This window comes from Geotrypetes seraphini, chromosome 2 (assembly GCF_902459505.1).
Source record: "Geotrypetes seraphini chromosome 2, aGeoSer1.1, whole genome shotgun sequence".
Classification (NCBI taxonomy): Eukaryota; Metazoa; Chordata; class Amphibia; order Gymnophiona; family Dermophiidae; genus Geotrypetes; species Geotrypetes seraphini.
In genome coordinates, this window is record NC_047085.1 from 517,303,853 (window position 1) to 517,320,523 (window position 16,671).

Consider the following 16,671-nt stretch of genomic DNA (forward strand, 5'->3'; position numbering starts at 1 on the left):
GGGCGCATACCCTCCTCATGGTCCTCAGTTCAGATAGCTAGCAAAGAAGCCAACCTCGGGGAGGCGGGCGGGTTGTGAGAATATCTGCTTGCTGTCCCTGGATAACACCTGTTACGGTAAGTAACTGTGCTTTATCCCAGGACAAGCAGGCAGCATATTCTCACATGTGGGTGACCTCCAAGCTAACCAAAAAGGGACGGAGGGAAGTTGGCAATCCAAGAAAACAGATTATGCAAAACTGACCGGCCAAACCGGCCGTCGCTCCTGGACAGAGTATCCAGGCAGTAGTGGGAGGTGAAAGTATGAACCGAAGACCAAGTGGCAGCCTTGCAAATCTCCTCGATAGGCGTCGACCTGAGGAAAGCTACAGAAGCCGCCATCGCTCGGACTTTATGTCCCGTGACTCGACCATGCAGCGCGAGACCAGCCTGAGCATAGGAAAAGGAAATACAAGCAGCCAACCAGTTGGACAAGGTGCGCTTGGAAACTGGGCGTCCCAACCAATTAGGGGAAGGACAAAAAGAATTGAGGAACCGTCCAAGGAGACTGAGTGCGTTGAAGACAAAAAGCCAACGCCCTCTTACAGTCAAGTGTGTGAAGCGCCACCTCGCCAGGAGGCGAGTGGGGCTTCGGAAAAAAGACTGGAAGAACAATGGAAAGATCGAACGGAAAGTCCGAAACCACCCTGGACAAGAACTGGGGTTGAGCACGCAGGACCACCGTGTCATGATGAAATACAGGAAAAGACGGGTCCGCAACCAGAGCTTGCAGCTCATTGACTCTGCGAGCAGACGTGAGAGCAACCAGGAATACCACCTGCCAGGTGAAGTAATTCAAAAGAGCTCCATCAAGAGGAGGTATCAGCAATTGAGCCAGGAACACACAAAGATCCCAAACCACCGGAGGGGCTTTGAGCGGAGGATGTACAATGAAGAGATCCCTCATAAAGCGGGAAACCGTCGGAAGGACGGAGAGCAGTGTCCCATTCAGCGGCCGATGAAAGGCAGCAAATGCACAGAGGTGGACTCGAATAGATGTAGATTTGAGACCAGACCGAGACAAGTGCAACAGATCATCCAGCACTGAAGGCAAGGAGGCGGAGAGCGAATCCATGCGGTGCTCAGCACACCACGCAGCAAATCAGGACCATATCTGGGAAAAACATTGCCGAGTGGAGATCTTTCGAGAGGCCTCGAGAACACTCCCACCGACTGAGAGGAACAGAAGGATGGAGGCACGTTGCGAGGAACCAAGCTGATAAGTGTAGAGACTGCAGATTGGAATGCACCAGAAACCGCAACAATGAGACAGCAGAGACGGGAACATAGGTAGAAACTGAGTCTCCCTGACACGCTGGAGGAGCAGGGAGAACCATGGCCGCCAGGGCCACAGAGGAGCCATCAAGATCCTGGTGGCGCAGACCGACAGGAGGTGTAGCAAAGACCCGAGAATCAGAGTAAAGGGAGGGAACGCATAGAGGAACCTGCCCATTCCATCGAGAAGGAAGCATCCACCTCGATGCGAACCCGGGAGAACATCCTCGAGCAATATCGAGGCAACCAGAGGGTGAGGGGCGAAGCGAACAGAACTACCTGTCGGGTTCCCCACCGAACAACCACATGCTGCAGAGTCTGAGAATGGAGCAACCATTCATGCGGCCGAAAAGGGCGACTCAACGTGTCCACCAGACAATGCTGCACGCCCTGGAAACACACCGCCCAAAGAAAGAAGCAGTGGTGTAACGCCCCCTGCCAATGACGAAGGGCTTCCCTGCAAAGCCACAGGGAACCTGTACACCCTGGCTTGGTCACAGAATACATCGCCACCGAGATGTCGGGACGCACCAGGACCCCGCAATCTTGCAACCAATAACGAAAATCCACCACGGCATTGTAAATGGGCCGGATCTCCAGCAGATTGATGCAGCTGCGACAGTCCGCACCCGACCAAGGACCCTGAGTCCGAGGGCCTTCGAGGTGCATCCCTAAGCCAATGCCGAGGAGTCCATCGGCAGAACCTTCTGATGCGGGGATACGAAGAGGTGGCCCACCAACGAAACAAGCGTGTCAAGGAGGGAGGCACCACAATGTGCTGGGAAGCGGGATCCCGATCCTGCCATCACTGAGATGCTCGGGTCCAGCGGGGAACACGAAGATGAAACCAGGCGAACATCGGGACATCCACCGTGGAGACCCCTGATCCCAAAAGGATCAGCATCAGCTCGGCCGAGGCCGAAGACCGCTGAGACACCAGCCCACTCAAGCGCCGACAGGCAGCCTGCCGAGGCAGAGGCAGAAAAGACCGGAGGCGGACCGAGGACAGAGGGGCCACCTTCCGGCATAAACAAACAAGGGCCTCCCCCTGAGGCCGAGACAAGAAGGAGCGCAGACAAACTGGGTCCAGGTCCGCCCCGACGGACTCCCGAGACTGGGGCGGGCAGAGTCTGATCCACTCCCGTACTAGAAACTAGTGCAGGTCACGAAGGTCCAGGACCAGACGCAGATGGGAGGATGGAAAAGCCCAACCGACAGAAGTGAGGCTATACTCCCGGTGCGTAGACACGGAGACACCCCTCCCGAAGGGAGGGGAGGAATCCCCAGAAGGAGAGCAGCCCGAAGGCTATGCGAGAATAGACAAAAAGACAGCCAGGAGTCGCCGAAGCCTGCGGCTGAACCCTAACCCGGCGCTGCTGCAGCTATTGCGGCTGCTGTGAAGGAGGCCGAGATAACACAAGAAAGGGATCCGGAGGGCCCCTCCGGAAAAGGAGTCCAAACCACCAAGGCAGACGGGATTTAGCTGAAGGCGAAAGACCGGTCGCGTTCTGAGAGGCGGTTAGTGGCCACCGCAAGAGAGGCCTCAATAAGCGCAGAACTCACGCAAGTAAAAGCAGCGACACGATCCTGGAGGTTTGGATCCTCAGCCACACTCTGCGCCAAGCGAGATGACGCATGGCTGGAGCAATAGAGCCGGAGCAGGGAGAGAGTCTCCTCCAGGAAACCACGCTCCGCACTACAAGATTCCGTCACGGTTGTCCGGAATGAACCGAAGAGAAAGCAGGGAACCCTCTCGAACCGGAGCTGGAGACGCCGAGGCGCAAACCTGCAGTCGACGCCGAGGCCCAAAACCTCAGCCGCTGCCGAGGTAAAAAGCCCCCATCGATGTTGCTGCACCAAGCCACAGTCGACTTCGAAACACAAGGCCATAGCCAACCAAAGGGCACAAAGCCCCAAGCGATGTCAAGTCACAAAGTCCTCGTCGACGGCCCGAAGCCTCGGCAACGACGAGGCACAGAGCACCAGCCGACAATGAGGCCCCCAGCCTCAGTCGACGTCGAGGCACAAGCCTCAGGCGACGTCGAAGCACAAGCGTCAAGTGACGCGGAGCACACGGCCGCAGCCGACGTCGAAGGTACAAAGCATCCGCCGAGACACCCAGCCTCCGTCGACATCGAGACCCCAAGCCCCAGTCGACATTGAGGCAGAAAATCAAAGCACAAAGCCTTAGACGACGTCGAGGCACCCAGCCGCATTCTACATCGAGGCACAAGGCCTCAGGCGACGGTGAGGCACCAAGCCGAAGTCGACGTCGAGGCACAAAGCCCCAGTCAACGTCGAGGCACAAAGCCTCAAACGACGTCAAGGCACGAAGCCCCAGTCGACGGCGAGGCACCAAGCCCAGTCGACGGCGAGGCACGAAACATAGAAACATAGAAATAGACGGCAGATAAGGGCCCACGGCCCATCTAGTCTGCCCACCTTAATGTCTCTCCCCTACCTTTGCCCTGTGAATAGATCCCATGTGCCGATCCCATTTGGCATTAAAATCAGGCACGCTGCTGGCCTCAATCACCTGTAGTGGAAGACTATTCCAGCGATCAACCACTCTTTCAGTGAAAAAGAATTTCCTGGTGTCACCTCGTAGTTTCCCGCCCCTGATTTTCAACGGATGCCCTCTTGTTGTCGTGGGACCCTTGAAAAAGAAGATATCTTCCTCCGCCTCGATGCGGCCCGTAAGATACTTGAACGTCTCGATCATGTCCCCCCTCTTTCTGCGCTCCTTGAGCGAGTATAGCTGTAATTTGTCAAGCCGTTTTTCGTATGGTAGATCCTTGAGTCCCGAGACCATCTGGGTGGCCATTCTTTGCACCGACTCCAGTCTCAGCACGAAGCCTCCGTCGACGTCGAGGCACGAAGCCTCCGTCGACGTCGAGGCACGAAGCCTCCGTCGACGTCGAGGCACGAAGCCTCCGTCGACGTCGAGGCACGAAGCCTCCGTCGACGTCGAGGCACGAAGCCTCCGTCGACGTCGAGGCACGAAGCCCCAGTCGACGTCGAGGCACGAAGCCCCAGTCGACGTCGAGGCACGAAACCTCAGTCGACGTCGAGGCACGAAGCCCCAGTCGACGGCGAGGCACCAAGCCCAGTCGACGGCGAGGCACGAAACCTCCGTCGACGTCGAGGCACGAAGCCTCCATCGACGTCGAGACACGAAGCTTCCGTCGACGTCGAGGCACGAAGCCTGTCGACGTCGAGGCACGAAGCCTCAGTCGACGTCGAGGCACGAAGCCTCAATCGACGTCGAGGCACGAAGCCTCAATCGACGTCGAGGCACGAAGCCTCAATCGACGTCGAGGCACGAAGCCTCAGTCGACGTCGAGGCACGAAGCCCCAGTCGACGTCGAGGCACAAAGCTCCAGTCGACGTCGAGGCACAAAGCTCCAGTCGACGTCGAGGCACATCGAGGTTCAGAAGTCGGCACCGTACCAATGAAACTGGTAAGAAAGGTGCAGCAGTGCGCTCCATAAGGGCAACCTCGATATGAGTATTCCCATGAAAGGAGGCACGCTTTGAAGGTCTCGTAGAGGCGGGCACGACTGCACTCGATGCCTGGAATGCCTGAGACTCAGCCGATGGCATTACCGAGGTAACGCAGCTAGAAGACAAAAAGAAAGAAAGAAGACTTACCAGGGATCGAAGCTACTCAGTCCGATTCCAACGAAGGAACAAGGGTCCCGGCCATCCTGCTCACACGAGGTGAGCCCAAAGAGAGGCCAGGGAAGAAGAAAATACAGCTGCAGCCAAATGAGGCCTAGCCGCATGGCTGAGGCCCAAGAAGGGCCAGCCGGGTAGAAACACAACAAAAAGTCCTTTTTTTTTTTTTTTGAAAACAAAGAAATACACGATCAAGCAACAAACGCACAGCGACTCCCTAACAAAAGAAAGAAGCCGCGGTGCTAGAAAGGCACTTAGAAGAACGGAGAGAAGAGAGACAGGGCTTTCTGGTTCCGCGGAAAACTAAGAACTGAGGACCATGAGGAGGGTATGCGCCCTCTAGTGGATCAGGAATGCACACACATGCGTGGTGCAGCACTAGCAAACTTGAAAGCTTCAATCAAGTTTGCTTGAAAAGCTGTCCGCGTCGGGGCTCCGTAGATGACGTCACCCACATGTGAGAATATGCTGCCTGCTTGTCCTGGGATAAGCCCATGTACTGGAGACTTACCCTACAAAAGGTGTCTAGAGAAGGTAATTTTACCCCAGTCCATAGAAACATAGAAAAATGACGGCAGAAAAGGACCAAAGCCCATCAAGTCTGCCCACTCTAGTGACCCTTCACCTTGATTTTGCTGACCACCCCCTGCCTTTATTACTGCACTCACCTAAGCAGTTGCTTTTCCCATGTTCTCTTTCCTCTGATCCTGGTTCACCCCTGATATAGGGCTCTTCCCCTCGTTCAATGTGGGATATAATTTTAGGGGTGAAGGCCAGAGAACCTGTTGTTAGGGCAAGAAAAGCGCATTTTCTTATTTATATTATAATCTAATCCCTACTGTAAATAGTGCAATGCAATATCACCTCATTTTAACTTCTTTATACCTTATACAAGTTTCCTTGTTCACATCTAGAACAAGGTGAAATAAACACACTGAGCATGGTCAGACTTAGAGAATGACACGGTGGCGGTTTACCCGCGGCCACCGCATTTTAGCCGCGGGTCACCCGCCGAAAACGGGGAAGAAAACTAGCAGTCGCTGCGGCGACGGGGACAAGGCCATTCACCGCCCGCGGGGCGGTAAATGGTCTTGTCTCCGCAGTGAGGCATGAAGGATCGCGCGGTCCCCGCAGCTCACACCCGCCTGCCCAATCGATTCTAGTGTTTAGCCAGCTCTCTCCCTTCTCCTCACCTTAGTTTGTAGATTTTCTTTTTCGGCGACCCGCACACTATCAGAGAGCCGCGCACCCGCTGCTGCTCAGTTTCGATCTTCTGCTCTGACGCAACCAGAAACAGGAAGTTGCAGCAGAGCAGAAGATTCAACACTGAGCAGAAGCGGGTGCGCGGCTCTCTGATAGCGTGCGGGTCGCCGAAAAAGAAAATCTACAAACTAAGGTGAGGAGAAGGGAGAGAGCTGGCTAAACACTAGGATCGATTGGGCAGGCAGGTAGTGGCTGCGGGGACCGTGCGATCGCTAGTGTTCCCGGCTCAAATTGGAAGGAGGGAGTGAAAGGGAAAAGGATTCTGGGCCAAGGGGATGAAGACAGAAAGAAAAACCCACAGCAGGAAAGAAAGGGAAGGACAGGCAGGTGAGCCAGATGCTAGAAGCAGGGGGGGGGGAAGAAAGAGGGAAAAAAGCTAGATGGGGTTGAAAAAAAGAGACACACTGGTATGGAAGAGGAAGATAGGGGAAATCTGGACACAGGAAGGTAACAGAAAGAGGGGAAATTATGTGCATGGGGCATAGGGACAGAGACATAAAGGGGACATGCCATGGGGATGGTATATGGACACAGGGGGGGCAATGACAGATACATAGGGGAGATATTAGAAATGGAGAAAATAGGAGCACAGAAGCGAGATGGTTTGTGGGGATGGGACAGGGACCGAGCTTGCAGGCTCCAGTGGCTTGCACAAATTACATTGTAACGTGCCATGAAAATAAGAGGAAGGAAGGTAGATAGGCCACGCGAGAGGAGCTGAAGGGTAGTAGAAAGGAACAGATGGTAAAGGAGGGAGGGAAGGGTGGTGGTGGAAAGGAATAGAACAGACATTGAAGGAGGGTGGAGAGGAACAGACCCCCAAGGGAAATGTGGAAGACAGAGTGGGAAGAAGACAGATGCCAGACTATGCGGGAGCGGAGGGAAGAAGATGGGTGCTAGACCAATTGGGGGGGGGGGGTTAAGGGAGAGGCACAGTAACAGCAAATGGAAGACGCAGAGAGAAGACACACAGTGGATGGAAGGAATTCAATGAGAAGATGTGGAAAGCAGAAACCAGACAACAAAGGTAGAAAAAAAAATTATATTTATTTATTTATTTTTTGCTTTAGGATAAAATAGTATATTAGTTGTGTTGATAAAAATTTATAAACAAAGCCCTGCCAGCTGAACATCTCTTTCTCTAGTTCAGCAGCAGGAACTTTGATTTATAAGAAAGGAATAAGCTAAATATTACAGTACTAAGGCTTATATGGATGCAGCGGGGACGGTGACGGGGCGGTGAATGGGATGGCAGTGGCGGTGACGGGGCGGTGAAAGGGATGGCGATGACGGTGACGGGGCGGTGAAGGGAACGGCGGTGACGGGGCGGTGCAGAGGATGGTGGGCCGGTGACGGGGCGGTGACGGGGACAGATTTTTTCCCCGTGTCATTCTCTAGTCAGACTGATGTGAGCTCAGAGAAAGGGCAGAAAGCCAAAATCACTTTTCTACATCACTCTTCAGAGAAAACTTTCCAGCAACTAATCAGCATTTCAGAGATTATCTTTACACAGTACAGTAAGAATTTATTTTCCATGTTTAACATAATAAATGATGGCAGATAAAGACCTGCGTGGTCCATCCAATCTGCTCAACACTCATGATTAAATTAAAAAGTCTTTTTTCCTGTTTTTGAGTATTTACAGCCAGCTTATGGCATCCGCCATTGTTGCCGGGGGACACTGTGCCTCTTTAGGTAGGAGGTTATCCCTGTGTGTTTTTTCTTGCTATAGTTTACTGATGGTAGAATTGTTCTTACTGTTGCCAGCTTTATTCATTGAATGCAACTCGCAGAGCACAGTGGCATCCCCTTTGCTGGGAACATTTCCTTCAGGCTACATATAGCTGTGTTTTTTTAAATTGGAGTAGGTTGGCTGGATCCCCCTGACCGCCTGGGGCCCGAAGCATGTGCTTACTGAGCCTACTCTTTAATCCGGCCCTGCCCACTACTGCTAATAAACATATAAGTTTATCCCTTACCCAGAGAGATCAGGATCTCATAATTCTCCTTCATCACCTCCCTGTAGAGCTCCTTCTGCTCTTCATCTAAATACTCCCACTCCTCCTGGGAGAAAGAGACAGCGATCTCCTCAAATGTCACCTGCATCTGAAACACAAACCAGAAACACACTCAGCATTTTCTGCAACTCTTCCAGGAAGGGCTGGTGCTCATTGGGGAGGAGGAAAATGTACTAGTGTGCATGATTTCCAAAGACATAAGCCACAGTCCCAGAACAGTTCTATCTGTGCAAGAGACACCAGTCCCAGCCCAAATCTCTCTCCTTCCCCTCAGGAGGGTCCCAAAGTGAAGCTGCAGCAGTGTTTGCAACAAGACCTACCTGGGCAGAAGCTCCTGCAGCCATTTCCCAGGATCAGAAATGCATCTGGGGCTCTTTCTCGGGCTCAGGGTTTGTTTCTTGCACAATTGGAAGAAGAGACAAAAGAGCCGAAAATGGAAGCTAGTGCTCCATCCGCGAATTAAAGACTCGTTTCCTGTTGGGCACAGGCGGATGACATCACAAAAAGAAGGCGGAGCTTCACTCTGAGCAATCGGTCTACAGAGGGAGGCAGCCTTTTCTTGTTGGTTCCGCCTCTTTCAGTGCTGATTGGTGAGACAGTTGCTGGGGTGGAAGAGGAGTTAAGAAGTTCCGCCCACTAGCAGGGAGAAGGAGGGGTTTTAGCTTCTTCTGGTCCTCAGAATGTTCCTGGAGGCGGGAAAGAGCCCAGGAAGGCGGGAAGCTTTGCTCTGGTGAACTTCAGGCCTGGCGGTGCTTCACTCTGAGCATTCGGTTTACTGAGGGGAGGCAGCCTTTTCTTCTTGGTCCCGCCCCTTTCAGTGCTGATTGGTCAGACAGTTGCTGAGGTGAAAGAGTAGTTATAAAGCTCCGCCCACTAGCCGGGAGGAGGAGGGGTTTTAGCGTCTTCTGGGCACTCATTGGTCAGAATGTTTCTGGGGCGGGAAAAAGGAGGGGTTTTAGCTTTTTCTGGCCCTCATTGCTTAGAATGTTCCTGTGGAAAAGAGCCCAGGAAGGCGGGAAGCTCTGGCTCTGGTGAACTTCAGGCCTGGCGGCGCCTCACTCTGAGCTCTCGGTTTACTCAGGGGAGGTAGTCTTTTCTTCTTGATCCCGCCCCTTTCAGTGCTGATTGGTCAGGTGAAGAGTATTTACTAAGTTCCGCCCACTAGCCGGGAGAAGGAGGGGTTTTAGCTTCTCCTGGGCCCTCATTGGTCAGAATGTTCCTGGGGCGGGGAAAAGGAGGAGTTTAAGGAGGGAGGGAGGAAGGGAAAGGCGGGAAGTTGTGTAGTCCTGTCTGCTCTTCAGCCATTCCCAGCTCTGGTTCCTCCTAAGTGGTCAGTTCTCGTGTTCAGCTTCTCTCTTCTGTTGTGGAAATCAGATTGGGGGACGGAGAAAGTGCTTCTATATTATGTGTACAGTGCTGCCTATCCCTAGCAGCACTATAGAAATAAGTGTAGTCAGCAATGTTCAAGCTCCGCCCCTTCCAGGAGGGGGAGGAGACTCTGTAACTGCAGGGTGAAGTCTAGGAAATGTAGGCGGTTCCTCAATGAGAAGCTCCGCCCTCCTCTTTATGATGTCATCGGTCTGTATCCTTGTAAAAGCTCAAATGAGCTAAAACCCTCCAGTCCTGATCTCACTTTCTGCCCTTCTCTCCTTTCCCCCAGCACTGCAAGAGAGAAACCCTAAAGCTTCTCCCCTGTAGCCAGAGAATGATCCTGATCCATTTCTAAATCCTGCAAACAGCAGAAGCTTCTGCTAATGCAGAATATTTACTCCCAGATTCTCATTCCCTGATGAATTGTCTGCCCATATCCCATCTTAGGAATAGCTTTATGAAGAGAGTGACCCCAGGTAGGGTTACCAGGCATCCAGGAAATCCCAAACATGTCCTCTTTTTCAAGGATTATCTGGGTGCTCAGATGTTTGGTTTTTTTTAAATTGGGGTAGTTGATCCAGGTTGAGCCAGCTCTCCCACCTACCATCTCCCCTGGCCCGGATGCTATAATTTAATCTTCAGGCAGCCGGCATTAGCAATAAGGCAAGCCTGCCCCCAAGCCTGCCGCCTCACTACAGCGACTTCCTGTTCTTGAATGGTTTGACTCAATGCTTGTCGAGTGAGGCAGGGGGTCATAGCCGAAATGAGCCAGTCGTCCAGATAGGGGAAGATGGACAGTCCCAGTTTGCGAAGATGTGCTACTATGGGGATAACACATTTCGAAAAGACCCTTGGTGCGGACGAGAGGCCAAAAGGGAGAACCATGTACTGGTAGTGACGGTTCAGAAACACAAAGCGAAGATATTGTCTGTGAGAGGGATGGATGGAAATATGAAGATACGCATCCTGCAGATCTATTGATGTGAGCCAAGTGTTGACTTGGAGAAGCGGAGCAATGGCGGATACCGAGAGCATGCGGAACTTCTCCTTCAATATGAATTTGTTTAAGTTCCGCAGGTCCAAAATCGGACGAACACCTCCTGTTTTCTTCGGAATGAGGAAGTATCTTGAATAAAACCCCTGGCCCCACTGGAGTTCAGGAACCGGCTCCACGGCCTGAATGTCCAGCAGTCGAGATAACTCTTGTTGCAAAGGAAGCAGATGAGATGGTTGAATCAGCTGCTGGGAAGGGGGGCACCATGGAGGGGGAGAATGGAAACGGAAATGGTATCCATTTTGAATGATGCGCAAGACCCACGTGTCTGTGGTAATATCCCGCCAGATCTGGAGAAAATACCGCAACCAACCTCCCACTGGGACAGCGGGAAGTGGAGGGTTGTCAAAAAGATTGTTGGGGCTTCTGCCCAGCAGGCTGAGAGGGTTTCTGAAATCGACGGTCTCGTGGAGCCCTGTTTGAGGATTGCTGTTTATAGGGCCAAAACTGCTTTTGAGGATAGGGAGCATACTGTCTGGCAGAAGAAAACGATTTCCTGGGATTGAAATTCCTTTGAGAAGACTGCTGCTTCTTAAAGGGTTGTTTAGAGTGATGCGCGATATCCTCTTCCAGGGTGGTACAGTCCTCCTTAAGACCCTCAATGAGGTCTTTGACTTTGTCTCCAAATAAGCGGTCACCCAGGCAAGGAGCATCGGCCACTTTCGCATGGATGTCCACCCCCAATTTAGAGCATTGCAACCAGGCCAGTCTCCGGGTGCAAATGCCGGTAGCCGCTCCCCTCATAGCGGTGTCAAAGGCATCATCATCTGCTCGGATCAGGTTCTTGGAGCATTCTTCAAAGTTGGAGAGGATGGCATTAAAAGCTTCCTGTGTGGGCACCGGTAACGTAGTGACCAATTTTCGCATATCTTCCATATTAGAATATAAATATTGGGTGTAGAAGAATTGATGTACTGCAATTTTTCCAGACAACATGGAGTTTTGGTATGATCGTTTCCCCATGGCATCCATGATGCGCATATCTCGGATGGGGGAGTAGATGCAAAGTCTTTGGATGATCTGGACTTTCGTAAAGCCAAGCGAACAACCAAGGATTGGTGAGGCAGTTGAGTTTTGCCAAACCCCGCTAAGTCCTGGACTTTATATTTGTGCTCCAGACTGCGTTTAGTGACCCTGGAAGAGTAGAGGGTGGTCCAGATTGCTTTCTGAGATTCAGCCAAAGTATCATGAAGGGTCAGCGAGACCACTTCTTTGGGAATATGAAGATACTTAAGCACTTGAAGTCGCTGTTCCCTGGGGTCAGGTTGAACAGTGGTGGCCAATTGTAAAGAAGTCGCCATCCTGGAGTGGAAACGTGGATATGATGTGTCTTCAGGGGGTGACACTCTATCCCGCTCAGAGGGAGCATCGTCAGGAGCCAGTGAAGAGAGCAGGGGGTCCGTCTGCATATCAGGCGAGGGAGAGCGAGAGGAGGAAGCATATGAGGAATGGATTGCGGCTTCCATAGAAGAGGTAGTGGAGACAGAGTCAGAGATATGAACATCTGACTGCTGTACCAGGTGAGGAGGAGATGTAAGTTGGTTGTCTGGTTCAAGAGGCTGAGCGGAGAGGAGCAGAGGAGAGGCAGAAAGCAGTTGTTGAAAAAGCTGGAACAGTTGAAAAAGTGCAGGCTGCATCAGAGGCTGAGACTGCTGAGGGAGCAGGGGAGGAAGCAAATCCTGGGCTAGAGCAGCAGCATCAGACAAGGCAGGAGGAGAACCTGAGGAGGAGGAGGAAGTACAGGAAATAAGATGTTTAGATTTCCTCTGTACTTTCCATGGGGGACTAGCTGAGGCTGATCGGGTATGCCGGTCTAGGGAGGTGGAAGTCAGTGCTGCAGGCTCCCGGCGGACAGGAGCTCGGTGCCGACGGCTGGATTTAGTCGGGGACGAAGGCGGGACCAAGAGGGAGCGATCCTGCAGGGATTGGGCAGAGGGAGCAGTGGCTGCACCAATAGGAAGCATCCCTGCGTGTGACGTCATCGGCACCGACGTTAGACACGCAGGAGACGCTGCTGCCTGAGCCTGCTTGCTAAAGGCAAGCTTCGGTACCTTGTTTGGTGGCCCCAGCGGCTCCGATACCCCTTGCAGACAGGCGGAGGGGAAAGCGGAAGCCGCTTTGGGGGGCAGAGCAAAGTCCTTCAGTTTCAGCGCTTGAATTTTCAGAGAGTTCTTGTTCAATTGAGCGCAAAGAGCGCAGGACATGGTCTGATGTTGGGGCCCCAGACATCGGATGCAGGAAGCATGCGGGTCAGTTACCGACATCTTGTGAGCACAGGAGGAGCAGTGCTTAAAACCAGGTTTGACCCGCGCCGACATTTGAAAGAAAAGCGCTGCTAAATCAAAATCACGTAGTGCAAAGTTAGGAAAGAAAAAGAAGCAAAAGTTGAAGCGATAAGAACAACGGCCGACACCGTTTAGACTACCGAGTCTGTACACTATCACGTAAATTTTTAAAACTGTTTTGGTCGGTTGGGGGCTTGTTTATATAGGGGTCAGGATGGATACATTCGGGCGGGAGGGCTGACACATGTGCAAAGCACTTTAGCTTTGCAGCTGTAGACTGCCGGGTCGGCTCCGTCACGGGGACGTCACCATCTTGTGTGGCTGGAAGATCTCAGTCCAGGGAGAAATGGATTCCAGGGCAAAGTCAGTGGTAACAGGCTCACCTCGTTGCTACTGCTGGGTGCTAGAAGATTCAATTATAGTGGCCGGGCTAGGGTTACCAGAAGTCCAGATTTCCCCGGACATGTTCGCCTTTTGAGGACATGTCTGGGGGTCCGGATGGCTTTTCAAAACCCGGCATTTTGTCCGGGTTTTGAAAAGCTTCCAACAGATCGTCATTGGGCAGGAGGGCAGGGATGTGTGGAACTAGGTGGGCCTGGGGGCAGGTCTAGGGGGTCCAGATTTTCCGTTTAGAAAAAAAGGTAACCCTAGGCTGGGTCCTGGGGAAAGGTAAATAGGGGATTCAGGAGCTAGAGAGGTTTAAGGGAAATGGGAAGGGAAAGGAGGGGGCTGGAGAAAAAGCATGGTTGGAATGAGAGACGGAGGGAGAGCTAAAAAAAGCATTATGGAAAGGAGAGAGGGCTGGAAAAAAGAGCATGGAGTAGGGTATTGTTTCTCAACATGCAATACACATATCTTTGTGGGTATGCCAGCCACTTGTTGGGGGTACGTGTTGGCAGATATTGCCTGCCCATCCGCCATCTCCGCCACAAGAGATCCCTCCTTCCTGCCTGCCCCCCTATATCAAAGCCAACCCAACCCCAGCCCCCACTCCTCACAGTTGGATCCTATCTCTTCCCAGTTCTCGATTCCCCCACCTACCAGCTCCCCGCCGCTGTATTTTAAAATCTTTGGGCAGCCGGAGGCGCAATGAAACCAGCTTCCCACCATTAATTTATCAAATGTTTTGTTTACTATCTTATTGCTGTACTGTACATTGAAGTTCTTAGAACTCTGATGTTTCAGCTGCAATTTCTATCCCCAAATGCCTACTAAAGACCTATTTTAGGTGATCTGTATAATCCGCAAATGATTCTCCTTTATTGTGTTTCTTACCCATATTTGTTTTCCTGAAACACATGTGAAATTGACCATAAGAACATAACATAAGAACATAAGAATTTCTGAGTTTTTACCTCCTCTGAAGTCTTCGAAGCAGCCTCTGATGTTTTAACTGCAGCTTTGTCCAATTTCTGGAGCATTTGCCAAATTGCTGCTAAAGTCACCTCATTGGAGGGGTTCCTCTCCCCAATGTTGACTCCCATCGGCAGAAGCTCATCTGCCCCGGCTGCTTCCTCCACCGGAACTCCAGGCGCGTCCTCGGCAACACTGGCAATTCCCGTCTCCAGGGCGTTCGAATCCGCCGGACAAGGAGGTGGCTCTCTTGTGGTGGCGAAAGAGAGATCTCATGCCCCTGTGAGGTAAGGCCTTCTTTACCTTTCCCCAGCGCAGGGCTAATTCCGCCAGTCCCAATGCAGGTACCGGGTGTTATGCCCAGGGAGTAAATGGACTCAGCATAATACGTGACATGTCTCCTCAAGTCTGCTTATCTGACCTCTTTGTCCTGAGTGTTACCTTGACAACACCAAAAGGATGGCCTCTGTAACACCTTCTTGATAGCATCAAAGAGACAGTGCAACACCTATCCTGACTTCCTTTATTTGAGTGACAACTGGATAGCATCAAAGAGACAATAAACTGCAACACCTCCTTGCTTATTTGAGATCCTGACCTCTTTGATCTCCACAGGACAGTAAGACCAGATGGTCTCTACAATAACCTTGCTTATCTGAGATCTGACCTCCTAGATCTCAAAAGGACAGCTGAGCTAACATCCTGACCTCATTGATCTTCAAAGGACAGTAAAACCAGATGATCATCAGTAAAGACAGATGGGAAACTACATCAAAAAGAAAGGGACAGTGACAAGTATCTGCTATCTTGACCTTTTTGACCTAGGAGTTGCCAAAACAGATAACAAAAGACCAGAACCGGCTGTCTTACTAAGAGGGCAGCAGTTTTTCTCTATAAAAGAGACGAACTCAGCCCATAGAAAATGAATCCAGTTTCGTTGCAACCAAGGGACAGCCCGGTTCGGTTCTCCTCTCCTATCAATCGTTGCGGATTCCCGATTGTGAGGGATGGTGATGTCCGGAAACACGGTGATGTTATTCTATTTTTATATTTATCTATGCATGTAATAAAGTGTTATTGTTTAGGCTTTATATAGTCTGTGTGCTTTTCTGAGTGTCACTGATCATCCCACTTGACAGAAATACGTGGCGGAACAAATTGGTACCAGAAGTGGGGTTGATCGAATGTCGTCAGAAAAGCTAACTAGAAAACAAGGGGTGGAGGAGCAGGCTCCCAATCCCTCCATTCCGAATGGGAATGACAGTATTGGTAAATTAATGGCCACTGAATGGTCTGTAGAAGCAGGATTAAGTGAATCCTGTACTTTTGGAAGTGGGGATCCACATGAATTATGTGCCTCCTTACAAAAGGTGAAAATCTCAAAAGGAGAAGAGCAAGAAGGAATTTCTAGACAAGGAAGGATGATTTTATCAGACTGGAGGAATTTGCATGAAGCTAAACAGGAATTACAATTGAAATTAGAAGAGCTGGAAAAGAAAAGGTATAATCAACAGCATGCCATTACAATGCTACAATGTCAGAATAAGTTGTTAATGGATAAGGTAGAAACCTATCAAAATGTAACAGAAAAGTCAGCTATGCGAAATGCACGATATAAATACAAGAAACGGAGGTGGAAAGTGAGTTACAGAAAAGTTAAAACCTTAATTTATCATCTACTGGATGATTGGAATCCAAACAAATGGGATGGGAATATTTGGGATTCCAATTCTAATAACAGTGAGGAGGATATATGTGTTGAAGGAGAGCAGGCAGAAAGTTTAGAAGCAAAGCCTGTGAGGAAACAAAGATTACAGGGAAATCTGCAAACAGGAGAAAATCTAACTAGAAATAATGTTAGGGAGAATGTTACTCCACATGAAATCATGGATACCATGGCACGCTTTACACAGCAGCCTGGGGAACCACTAATACAATAGGTAATTCGGGTGCAGGAGCTGGGCGCAGCCGGGATTATGTGGGATGCCACAGATGCCCCTAAATTTGTTCAAATTAGTCAAGAAGTAGCAGTACAAAATGCGTTACGGGAGGATCCTTATCCTGCAAAAAAAAAAAAAAATGCCCAAAGGTCTTTATTAGAGATAATTAGTAGGGGTGTCACGAAGCGATATCCACTTGAATCTGATTGGCCCTCAAATGATAAAATTTGGTATACATTAAAAGATGCTCAAATGAGAATTAAGAAGGATACTATGAAGGTAGCCTTAGTAATAGGTCACGCTGACACAAATATGATATTACCTTTTACAGTGTCCATTAGAAATAAAATTATTAAGTAGGCTGCAACGGCATACACACAGGTAATGATACCTTTG

General features: G+C 50.8%; 1 protein-coding gene across 2 annotated transcripts in view; it reads right to left on the reverse strand.

Annotated features, from left to right (window-relative positions):
- Nucleotides 1-16,671, reverse strand: part of LOC117354654 (oocyte zinc finger protein XlCOF6-like) — a 229,373-nt gene that overhangs the window by 116,856 nt on the left and 95,846 nt on the right. The window contains exons 1-3 of one of the 2 annotated variants that reach the window (XM_033932497.1): nucleotides 8,593-8,733; nucleotides 8,234-8,360; nucleotides 5,660-5,773 (exon numbers count right to left, since the gene is read on the reverse strand). The exons of the other annotated variant lie outside the window; for it this stretch is intronic. Coding sequence (XP_033788388.1) covers nucleotides 5,660-5,773; nucleotides 8,234-8,360; nucleotides 8,593-8,616 — 265 coding nt within the window. The 5' untranslated portion in view covers nucleotides 8,617-8,733. Of the gene's footprint in view, nucleotides 1-5,659; nucleotides 5,774-8,233; nucleotides 8,361-8,592; nucleotides 8,734-16,671 lie in introns of those variants that run through there. 2 annotated transcript variants of the gene reach the window in all.